The sequence below is a fragment of the Leptodactylus fuscus genome, chromosome 4 (genome assembly GCF_031893055.1).
Source record: "Leptodactylus fuscus isolate aLepFus1 chromosome 4, aLepFus1.hap2, whole genome shotgun sequence".
Lineage (NCBI taxonomy): Eukaryota > Metazoa > Chordata > Amphibia > Anura > Leptodactylidae > Leptodactylus > Leptodactylus fuscus.
This window is the reverse complement of record NC_134268.1, coordinates 185,065,761-185,078,141: the sequence shown is the minus strand read 5'-3', so window position 1 is coordinate 185,078,141 and position 12,381 is coordinate 185,065,761. Positions and strand designations below refer to the sequence as shown.

At 46.5% G+C, this 12,381-nt stretch overlaps 1 protein-coding gene across 3 annotated transcripts in view; it reads left to right on the top strand.

The window, feature by feature from the left end:
• Window positions 1–12,381, top strand: part of LOC142200837 (mitogen-activated protein kinase kinase kinase 3-like) — a 108,558-nt gene that overhangs the window by 92,015 nt on the left and 4,162 nt on the right. For all 3 annotated transcript variants that reach the window (XM_075271478.1, XM_075271477.1, XM_075271479.1), the window contains 2 exons: window positions 7,867–7,998; window positions 9,023–9,152. In XM_075271478.1, coding sequence (XP_075127579.1) covers window positions 7,867–7,998; window positions 9,023–9,152 — 262 coding nt within the window. The remainder of the gene's footprint in view (window positions 1–7,866; window positions 7,999–9,022; window positions 9,153–12,381) is intronic.

The following is a 12,381-nucleotide window of genomic DNA, read 5'->3' as shown; positions in this document are numbered from 1 at the left end:
GTGGAGGGAGCCTCTAAACAGCCCAGTTTGGACCAATTCATGGTGGAGGGAGCCTCTAAAAACCCCAGTTTGGACCAATTCATGGTGGAGGGAGCCTCTAAAAACCCCAGTTTGGACCAATTCATGATGGAGGGAGCCTCTAAACAGCCCAGTTTGGACCAATTCATGGTGGAGAGAGCCTCTAAAAACCCCAGTTTGGACCAATTCATGGTGGAGGGAGCCTCTAAACAGCCCAGTTTGGACCAATTCATGGTGGAGGGAGCCTCTAAAAACCCCAGTTTGGACCAATTCATGGTGGAGGGAGCCGCTAAACAGCCCAGTTTGGACCAATTCATGGTGGAGGGAGCCTCTAACCAGCAGAGTTGGTGGAAATCAGGGTGGAGGGAGCCTCTAACCAGCAGAGTTGTGGGAAAGCAGGGTGGAGGGAGCCTCTAACCAGCAGAGTTGGGGGAAATCAGGGTGGAGGGAGCCTAGTATTAGCAGAATTGTGCAACGCTTATGGTGGATGAGTATGAGGATGCGGAGGAATTGGAGAGGTTGAGTACAGACATGGAGTTTCATGTTGGGGTGCTTTACACAGGTGGGCCCAAAAATGAAGGCTCTATCCAGTGGTGGTTCATTTTTATCAAAGTGAGCCGGTCGGCACTCTCAGCTGACAGACGGGTGCGCTTGTCAGTGATGATGCCACCGGCTGCACTGAACACCCTCTCAGATAGGACGCTGGCGGCAGGACAGGACAGCACCTCCAAGGCATATAGGGCAAGTTCAAGCCACAGGTCCAACTTCGACACCCAATACGTGTAGGGCGCAGAGGGGTCGGAGAGGACAGGGCTGTGGTCGGAAAGGTATTCCCGCAACATGCGCCTATACTTCTCACGCATGGTGACACTAGGACCCTCCGTGGCGGCACTTTGGCGAGGGGGTGCCATCAAGGTGTCCCAGACCTTAGACAGTGTGCCCCTCGTTTGTGTGGACCGGTGAGAACTTGGTTGCCTACTGGAGGAACTGCCCTCCCTGCCGCCAACGTCACATGCTGGAAACATCTCCATCATATTCTGCACCAATTGCCTGTGGCAAGCATTGATGCGATTGGCCCTCCCCTCTACCGGAATAAAAGACGAGATGTTGTTTTTATACCGGGGGTCAAGGATAGCAAAGATCCAGTACTGGTTGTCCTCCATGATTTTGACAATACGCTTGTCGGTTGTAAAGCACCCCAACATGAACTCAGCCATGTCTGCCACAGTGTTAGTTGGCATGACTCCTCTTGCCCCACCGGAAAGTTCAATCTCCATTTCCTCCTCATCCTCCATGTCTACCCATCCGCGCTGCAACAATGGGACGATTCGAAGTTGCCCGGAAGCCTCCTGTATCACCATCACATCATCGGACAACTCTTCTTCCTCCTCCTCCTCCTCCTCCTCCATTAAACGCAGTGAAGCGGACAGATGTGTGGACCTACTCTCCAGCTGTGACGGATCGGATGCTATCCCTAACTCCTCTGTGTGATCTGAGTTATCCCTGATGTTAATCAGGGATTCTCTCAGAACACACAAGAGCGGGATTGTAAGGCTCACCATCGCATCCTCAGAGCTCACCCTCCTTGTGGACTCCTCAAACACCCGTAGGATGTCACAAAGGTCTCTCATCCATGGCCACTCATGGATGAGAAACTGAGGCAGCTGACTTTGTGGCACCCTAGGGTTTTGTAGCTGGTATTCCATCAAAGGTCTCTGCTGCTCAACCACTCTATTCAACATCTGAAACGTTGAGTTCCAGCGTGTGGGGACGTCGCACAAAAGCCGGTGTTGTGGCACATGCAGGCGTTGCTGGAGAGATTTTAAGCTAGCAGCGGCTACTGTCGACTTGCGAAAGTGGGCGCACATGCGCCGCACTTTCACCAGTAGCTCTGGAACATTGGGGTAGCTCTTTAGGAAACGTTGCACCACTAGGTTGAAGACGTGGGCCAGGCATGGAACATGTTGGAGTCCGGCAAGCTCCAGAGCTGCTACCAGGTTCCGGCTGTTATCACAAACGACCATGCCTGGGCCCAGGTGCAGCGGCTCAAACCATATTGCCGTCTCATCGAGGAGGGCATCCCTCACCTCGGAGGCAGTGTGCTGTCTGTCCCCCAAGCTGATCAGCTTCAGCACAGCCTGCTGACGTCTACCAACGCCAGTGCTGCAACGTTTCCAACTCGTAGCTGGGGTCAATCTAACAGCGGAGGAGGAGGCGGAGGAGGAGGCGGTGGCGGAGGAGGAGGCGGTAGAGGAGGAGGAGGAGGGGGGTGTTCTTCTCGTGTCCCTGCCAGGAATGTTAGGCGGGGAGACGTGGTACACCGGGCCAGTTTGGGAAGCAGTCCCAGCCTCAACTACATTCACCCAGTGTGCCGTCAGTGAAATGTAGCGTCCCTGTCCGCATGCACTTGTCCACGCGTCGGTGGTCAAGTGGACCTTTGTGCAAAGCGCGGAACTAAGGGCCCGCCTGATGTTGAGTGACACGTGCTGGTGCAAGGCGGGGACGGCACACCGGGAGAAGTAGTGACGGCTAGGGACGGCATAGCGAGGTGCCGCAGTTGCCATCAGGTCCAGGAAGGCGGGAGTTTCAACAAGCCGGAACGCCAACATCTCCTGGGCCAGCAGTTTAGCGATGTTGGCGTTCAAGGCTTGCGCGTGTGGGTGGTTAGCAGTGTATTTCTGCCGCCGCTCCAATGTCTGAGAGATGGTGGGTTGTTGTAAAGAAGCGCCTGATGGTGCCTTTGATGGTGCAGGAGAAGGAGATAAGACAGGAACAGGGGAGGATGAGGGAGAAGTCAACAAAGTGGCGGAGGCAGATGAAGTGGTGTCCTGGCTCGTCCTCTGGAGTGCATCGCCAGCACAGTCAGCAGTGGCAGTGGCAGAGGCAGAGGCAGTGGCAGAGGCAGTGGCAGTGGCGTGAACGGCAGGCGGCCTTTGTCCTGCCGTTGCTGCCTGCCACTGATTCCAGTGCTTGGATTCCAAATGACAGCGCATTGAAGTGGTGGACAGGTTGCTCTTCTCAGAGCCCCTAATCAATTTCGAGAGGCAAATTGTGCAGACAACACTATATCTGTCCTCGGCGCATTCCTTGAAAAAACTCCACACCTTCGAGAAACGTGCCCTCGAGGTGGGAGTTTTTCGGGCCTGGGTACGAACTGGAACATCTTGGGAGATTCCGGGTGTGGCCTGGCTTCGCCTAAGCTGCTGACCTCTGCCTCTGCCTCTAGCTACCCTTTTTGGTGCTGCACTTGCCTCAACATCCACACTACTTTCCCCGCTTGACATCCCCCCTGTCCAGGTCGGGTCAGTGTCCTCATCATCCACCACTTCCTCTTCCAACTCCTGTCTCATCTCCTCCTCCCGCACAATGCGCCGGTCAACTGGATGCCCTGACGGCAACTGCGTCACATCATCGTCGATGAGGGTGGGTTGCTGGTCATCCACCACCAAATCGAACGGAGATGGAGGAGACTCTAGTGTTTGAGCATCTGGACACAGATGCTCCTCTGTTAGGTTCGTGGAATCGTGACGTGGAGAGGCAGGTTGAGGGACAATGAAAGGAGCGGAGAACAGCTCTGGGGAGCAGGGACATTTGGGGTTATTGTTCTGTGAAGCTTGGGAATTTTGGGAGGAAGGAGGACAAGACTGTTGGGTAATAGGAGGAGAGGAGGCAGAGTCTGACTGGCTGCTGGACAATGTGCTGTAAGCGTTCTCTGACAGCCATTGCAAGACCTGTTCCTGGTTCTCGGGCCTACTAAGGTTTGTACCCTGCAGTTTAGTTAATGTGGCAAGCAACCCTGGCACTGTGGAGTGGCGCAATGCTTGCTGCCCCACAGGAGTAGGCACGGGACGCCCTGTGGCTTCACTGCTACCTTGCTCCCCAGAACCATTCCCCCGACCTCGCCCACGGCCTCGTCCACGTCCCTTTCCGGGAGCCTTGCGCATTTTGAATTCCCTGTTAGAAATTGGCACTATATACCAGTAGTAAAAATTGTGGGTGCACGTAACCCCAATATATTCTTTGAATTCCCAGTCAGAAACTGGCACTGTATACCAGTAGTAAAAATTGTGGGTGCACGTAACCCCAATATATTCTTTGAATTCCCAGTCAGACAATGGCACTATATACCAGTAGCAAGAAATGAGGGTATTTATAACCCCAATATATTCTTTGAATTCCCAGTCAGACAATGGCACTGTATACCAGTAGTAAAAATTGTGGGTGCACGTAACCCCAATATATTCTTTGAATTCCCAGTCAGACAATGGCACTGTATACCAGTAGTAAAAATTGTGGGTGCACGTAACCCCAATATATTCTTTGAATTCCCAGTCAGACAATGGCACTATATACCAGTAGCAAGAAATGAGGGTATTTATAACCCCAATATATTCTTTGAATTCCCAGTCAGACAATGGCACTGTATACCAGTAGTAAAAATTGTGGGTGCACGTAACCCCAATATATTCTTTGAATTCCCAGTCAGACAATGGCACTGTATACCAGTAGTAAAAATTGTGGGTGCACGTAACCCCAATATATTCTTTGAATTCCCAGTCAGACAATGGCACTATATATCAGTAGTAAAAATTGTGGGTGCACGTAACCCCAATATATTTTTTGAATTCCCAGTCAGACAATGGCACTGTATACCAGTAGTAAAAATTGTGGGTGCACGTAACCCCAATATATTCTTTGAATTCCCAGTCAGACAATGGCACTATATATCAGTAGTAAAAATTGTGGGTGCACGTAACCCCAATATATTCTTTGAATTCCCAGTCAGACAATGGCACTGTATACCAGTAGTAAAAATTGTGGGTGCACGTAACCCCAATATATTCTTTGAATTCCCAGTCAGAAACTGGCACTATATGGCAGTAGCAAGAAATGAGGGTATTTATAACCCCAATATATTCTTTGAATTCCCAGTCAGACAATGGCACTGTATACCAGTAGTAAAAATTGTGGGTGCACGTAACCCCAATATATTCTTTGAATTCCCAGTCAGAAACTGGCACTATATGGCAGTAGCAAGAAATGAGGGTATTTATAACCCCAATATATTCTTTGAATTCCCAGTCAGACAATGGCACTGTATACCAGTAGTAAAAATTGTGGGTGCACGTAACCCCAATATATTCTTTGAATTCCCAGTCAGACAATGGCACTATATACCAGTAGCAAGAAATGAGGGTATTTATAACCCCAATGTATTCTTTGAATTCCCAGTCAGACAATGGCACTGTATACCAGTAGTAAAAATTGTGGGTGCACGTAACCCCAATATATTCTTTGAATTCCCAGTCAGACAATGGCACTGTATACCAGTAGTAAAAATTGTGGGTGCACGTAACCCCAATATATTCTTTGAATTACCAGTCAGAAACTGGCACTATATGGCAGTAGCAAGAAATGAGGGTATTTGTAACCCCAATATATTCTTTGAATTCCCAGTCAGAAACTGGCACTGTATACCAGTAGTAAAAATTGTGGGTGCACGTAACCCCAATATATTCTTTGAATTACCAGTCAGAAACTGGCACTATATGGCAGTAGCAAGAAATGAGGGTATTTGTAACCCCAATATATTCTTTGAATTCCCAGTCAGAAACTGGCACTGTATACCAGTAGTAAAAATTGTGGGTGCACGTAACCCCAATATATTCTTTGAATTCCCAGTCAGACAATGGCACTATATACCAGTAGCAAGAAATGAGGGTATTTATAACCCCAATATATTCTTTGAATTCCCAGTCAGACAATGGCACTGTATACCAGTAGTAAAAATTGTGGGTGCACGTAACCCCAATATATTCTTTGAATTACCAGTCAGAAACTGGCACTATATGGCAGTAGCAAGAAATGAGGGTATTTGTAACCCCAATATATTCTTTGAATTCCCAGTCAGAAACTGGCACTGTATACCAGTAGTAAAAATTGTGGGTGCACGTAACCCCAATATATTCTTTGAATTACCAGTCAGAAACTGGCACTATATGGCAGTAGCAAGAAATGAGGGTATTTGTAACCCCAATATATTCTTTGAATTCCCAGTCAGAAACTGGCACTGTATACCAGTAGTAAAAATTGTGGGTGCACGTAACCCCAATATATTCTTTGAATTCCCAGTCAGACAATGGCACTATATACCAGTAGCAAGAAATGAGGGTATTTATAACCCCAATATATTCTTTGAATTCCCAGTCAGACAATGGCACTGTATACCAGTAGTAAAAATTGTGGGTGCACGTAACCCCAATATATTCTTTGAATTCCCAGTCAGAAACTGGCACTATATGGCAGTAGCAAGAAATGAGGGTATTTGTATTCCCAATATATTCTTTGAATTCCCAGTCAGACAATGGCACTGTATACCAGTAGTAAAAATTGTGGGTGCACGTAACCCCAATATATTCTTTGAATTACCAGTCAGAAACTGGCACTATATGGCAGTAGCAAGAAATGAGGGTATTTGTAACCCCAATATATTCTTTGAATTCCCAGTCAGAAACTGGCACTGTATACCAGTAGTAAAAATTGTGGGTGCACGTAAGCCCAATATATTCTTTGAATTCCCAGTCAGACAATGGCACTATATACCAGTAGCAAGAAATGAGGGTATTTATAACCCCAATATATTCTTTGAATTCCCAGTCAGACAATGGCACTGTATACCAGTAGTAAAAATTGTGGGTGCACGTAACCCCAATATATTCTTTGAATTCCCAGTCAGACAATGGCACTGTATACCAGTAGTAAAAATTGTGGGTGCACGTAACCCCAATATATTCTTTGAATTCCCAGTCAGACAATGGCACTATATACCAGTAGCAAAAATTGTGGGTGTATATAGCCCCAATTCTATTGCTAGGGGACTTGCAGGGTATTTCTGAGGTGAAGGTGGGGGGGCACACCGTTGGAACGGTGATTTGGGGTGTATATATGGGGTATACGGGAATACACTGTCAGTGTGTTCCATTCAGGATCCTGGGAAAGCTGGGTTGCGGCGATTGAGCCCGTCAGTGCCACGTTACACTGACAAGCTTCTCCCTGGAATTGAAGTTATATGTAAGCCCAATATATTCTTTGAATTCCCAGTGAGACAATGGCACTATATGGCAGTAGCAAAAATAGTGGGTGTATATAGCCCCAATTCTATTGCTAGGGGACTTGCAGGGTATTTCTGGGGTGAAGGTGGGGGGGCACACCGTTGGAACGGGTATCGGGGGTATATATCGGGTATACGGGAATACACTGACAGTGTATTCCATTCAGGATCCTGGGAAAGCTGGGTTGCGGCGATTGAGCCCGTCAGTGCCACGTTACACTGACAAGCTTCTCCCTGGAATTTAGCTCTTACAAGAGCTGTTGTGGTTGTCTTCTCCTTCCTATCCTAGCCTGTCCCTGCCTACCCAGAATCTAAGCCCTAGCTAGCTGGACGGAAACCTCCGTCCTCGGTGAATTGCAAGCTCAGAATGACGCGAACCTGGGCGGCGCTGTTCTTTTAAATTAGAGGTCACATGTTTTCGGCAGCCAATGGGTTTTGCCTACTTTTTTCAATGTCACCGGTGTCGTAGTTCCTGTCCCACCTACCCTGCGCTGTTATTGGAGCAAAAAAGGCGCCAGGGAAGGTGGGAGGGGAATCGAGTAATGGCGCACTTTACCACGCGGTGTTCGATTCGATTCGAACATGAGTTCGATAGAACACTGTTCGCTCATCTCTAGTTATAATACATGAAACACAGAGTTAAATCTTGATATGACCCTAAGTAAAAATATTTATCCACAGCCTTACTGATAACTTATTTGGGAGCGTTACAAGAATGTCTTCTGTTTTTCTATCAGGAGGTGAATGCTCTAGAATGTGAAATCCAGCTGCTGAAGATTCATAGACATGAAAGAATAGTTCAATATTATGGATGCTTGCGAGACCCTACTGAGAAGAAGCTCTCCATCTTTGTGGAGTACATGCCAGGGGTGAGTAGGATAATGTGGATACAGTCAGTGTCCTATACATGGCAATCCTGCAATGCAGTGTTAAAATGGAGCTCCTTGGACCAGTTTTGCAGGCCCCTCTGTCTATAGAGAACATGTGCACGTTCTCTTTTACCTGCATTGCAGGGTATTGCACATCCTATGGATATCCTATATGTATCGAGACATGCAGGACTTTTTTGTCTGGTTAAAAAAACCGGTTTCACCGCAGAGAGTCACAAAACGCTCACGGGCGGTCACTTTGCAAATCCATTCAAGTGAATGAGTTTGAAAACTGACCTCCGGGTTTTCTTCCCCTGTCCAGTTTCTCGGGGCAGAAGACGGAAACCCAGCAGGATTGCTTAAAGTGGACACAGGCGCAGGTGTGAACCCGTCTTAAGGCTTCATTCAAATATTTCTTTTACATACATTTAGCTGATCCGTTTTACATATGCACAAAACAGACACAAATGGATGGCCAGCAGTTTACATAGAGATCAAAGTAATATTTTTCGGATCCATTAAACACATATGCTAAACGGACGTAAAGATTCATTTAGCTGATTTAGCTGAACCGACCATTGGATCTCTGTTCCTATGTGTTTTGCAAGACTTATGAAGAACTTATTGGATGTTGGGAAACCGTCTTTGCTCATTAGGTTTATGGCACGTGAAATGGAAAACTTGCTTGTGTGGTCGGTCACATGCCGCACTTCAAAGGCAGACATCTTCCATTAAGTGATCACTAAGTTACGACTCTATAAAACTGTAATAATTGTATTCACTAGCCAGATCCCACCAAGTAAACAGGATGCTGAAGATTGCACAAAGAAGGTTTGGTCACTAGGGAGGCCACAGACAGTGCCGCGGTTTAGAGTGTCACTGCCTATTACGTCTGTAGGAATCTTTTATGGGAGAACATCTTCCCGAGTCATGGTTTACAAAAGTTCTTTCCTTTTTATATCTATTGATAATTGCATATTCATGTTGTGAGATTTACATTTATTCTTCTTGTATTCACCTATAGGGTTCTATAAAGGATCAACTAAAAGCATATGGTGCTCTCACAGAGAATGTTACCCGGCGATATACACGACAGATTCTTCAAGGAGTTTCTTACTTACATAGTAATATGATTGTACATAGAGATATTAAAGGTGAGTATCTCTGAAAATAACACCTAATAATCCCTAGTATGATTTTTCAGAATTTTTGTTGTCTCCTTGAAATATGAGCCCAACTCCGAAAATAAGTCCTAGTTGCAGTTCATTAAAAAAAAAGTGTTCAGGCAGCTATAAATGTGAAAAAGTAAATGAAATACAGCAGGACAGATACAGTAGATTCTTCATCAAGGAAAGCAGACACCCCCAAAAGAAATGCACCACTAAACGAATCCAACATTGACTTTAAGGGAGCTATCTGTACAAGATGGCACTAGTGAGAGAGTTCTCCACAACAATAAGGGTTGACTTCTGATAGTGCCACCTCTCACACAGAGATCAGGTAGTCTTGCTGGCATCACTTCATTCCCAAGCCAGTGGGTTTTGGCTTGGTTTTCAGTCACCAGGGGGAGCCAAACGCTACACTTGGCTGCAGAGGAATGCTGCTGTAACAGCAAGGGACCTGATATTGACATTGCAGGAATGATGTAGATCTGTTTGTGAGGGCACCATGCAAGAACTAACCCCTACTCTAGACCGCCAGCTTTATAGTATTAATCTCTTGTTCCCCAGGAGTTCATTTGATGCTATATAGATCTATATAAAGTAAGTTGCACACAGTGTTGTCTTCAGGAAGTCAGAATGTAATGATTTAATTGGGTATTCCAGGAAAATAGATATATGGCTTCCATCACCCTATATATGAGCTGTATGAAAATGCCATCAGCTTCCCCCCAATGTGCTCTGACTTCAGGGCTTGGTCAGGACAAATATCCATTAATTAAAGGTAAACCTTTTAGTATTTTAGTAATTAGTTCTAATTAACATGTAATGTTATAACAGCCTGTATAACTTAAAAGGGGGTTTCCAGTGCATCAAAATTAAATTCAGCAGGGCAATATATAGGAGCTTTAATATAAGAAATGGGTACTCATCTCTACCCAGTCTCTTACTGCTCTGGTGTATCCCGGGTTCCCGCTGCACTAAATTTCCTGGTGTCTGACAAATGCAGGAAGTGCTTGGATATTCTCTCTGAGCCAATCGTCACTGGTCTGGCCAGTAAGTGGACGAAGTGGACATCTATAAGTATCTCCTGTGTGTTGGAAGACACTGCAGGGACCTGAGTGGTAGTGATACCAGAGCATCGGGGATTGGGAGAATTGAGTAACATTTTAACATTATATGTAGCCCCATTGAACTAAAAAAATTATATACAGAGGTACAATAAACTATTCAATATAGCATACATAATACACTCAGTGGCCAAAGGTCATGGGAAGGTACCGGATGCGCCATTAATAGTGGGTCGCCCCACCGTGAGCCCTGATAACTGCATCAAGACGACGAGGCATGGACTCCACAAGTTGTTGGAAGAGTTCTGGAGGGATATTGAACCACGCAGTCTGCAATGCAGCCCAAAATTGGTTCTGTGTAGTTGGTGCTGGGTCCACAGAGCGGACACTGGTATCCACAGCATCCCATAAATGCTCTATGGGGTTGAGGTCGGGCGAGCGGGCAGGCCAATCAAGAGTCGTGAGAACACTGGAGTGTTCATTAAGCCAGTCCCATGCCACCAACGAGTGGTGATATGTTGCATTGTCCTGTTGGTACACAGCATCCCCATCAGAGAACTCCAACACCAGAAAGGGGTGCAGATGGTCTGCCATAAGTTGCACGTATCGAGCACCAGTCATTGATACCTACACCAGGACAATGGGGCCCAATTGAGACCATGTGAGCGCGGCCAAGACCATGACAGAGCCACCTCCTGCCTGGACACGTCCCTGTTGGCATGCAGGATCCATGACTTCATGGAGCATACGCCACACTCTCAACAGCACATTGGCTCTGTACAACTGGAACCGTGATTCATCAGACCATGCCACATGCCGCCACTGTTCCATGGTCCAATGATGATGGTCGTGGGCCCATGCCAGTTTTCGAGCTCTGTTTTGTGGCATCAGCAAAGGGACACGGGTAGGGCGTCGATTGTTGAAGCCTATGTGCTACAGTTCTCGGTGTACAGTCCTGGTGGAAATGGGTTCCTGGCATCCCACATTCAAATTGGTGGTGATTTGACCCACAGTAGACCGTGAAGAGCTCCGTATGACTATGCGGAGGAGACATGACATCTGTTCATTGAAGACTTGTGGTCGACCGGGGTGCCAGTTTACGTGACTGCCAATGTTGTCTCTGCGATATTCCACATCCACCCGAGACACTGTTGACCTTGGAAACCCAATTTCCCAGGTAATGTCCAAAATGCTATACCCCATGCGTCTTGCACTGATTATCATCCCACATTCAAAGTCACTTAACTCGCGACGTGCTGCCATGTTCACGAGACACCTGCCTGCATCAGACTGCTCAGCTATCCTGGTGACACTAGCGCCATAGGCCACATCGCGTCATACTGTTTGAGCGTCATATCCGACACAGCCGGCACCGGGACACTGCTTCCCGTGACTTTTGGCCACTGAGTGTATGTGCATACAATTTAGAACCAGGACCACAGGATTAAAAGAAATATGAAAAAAGAAAGAATGCTGGAGTATGGGGAAGAAAGGAAAGAGGAGAGGAGAACCCAAATGGGTAGAAGGGGGAGAGAAAGATGGGAGAGGGGAGGCAGCATGGGTACAGACCAAACTGACAGCAGCACCAGCACCACATCGCAACCTGACACCATCTAAAGGGAGAACCGCAATCGAAGTGTGAATCCCTCACTCAAGAAGAGCTGGGAAATAAAGTTTTCACATAAACTCCTTCCAGGGAAACCATAACTATAAGAAGGTCTCAGTGCATTTATATTCCTCCCCCACAAGCTTCTCCATTTGTATAAAGCGAAGTAATTCCTACAAACATTCAGACACGGTCTGGCATTACAGATGGATGAACTCCTTAAAGGGGTTGGCCACTTTCAGACCAATATAGACAAACAAATGTACAATAAAAAAGATATAAAATTTTCCAATATACTTTCTGTATCAATTCCTCACGGTTTTCTGGATTTTGTCTTGCTGTCCATGACCATGAACCGTAAATCACATGACCATGTCAGAGTTTTATCCTCTAGAAGTAACAGAATGAATGACAGCAAGCCGAAATCTAGTAAACTGTGAGGAATTGATACAGAAAGTATATTGGAAAATTGTATATCTTTTTATTGTACAGTTGTTTGTCAATATTGGTCTGAAAGTGTCCAACCCCTTTAAGATTCATTTAGTTT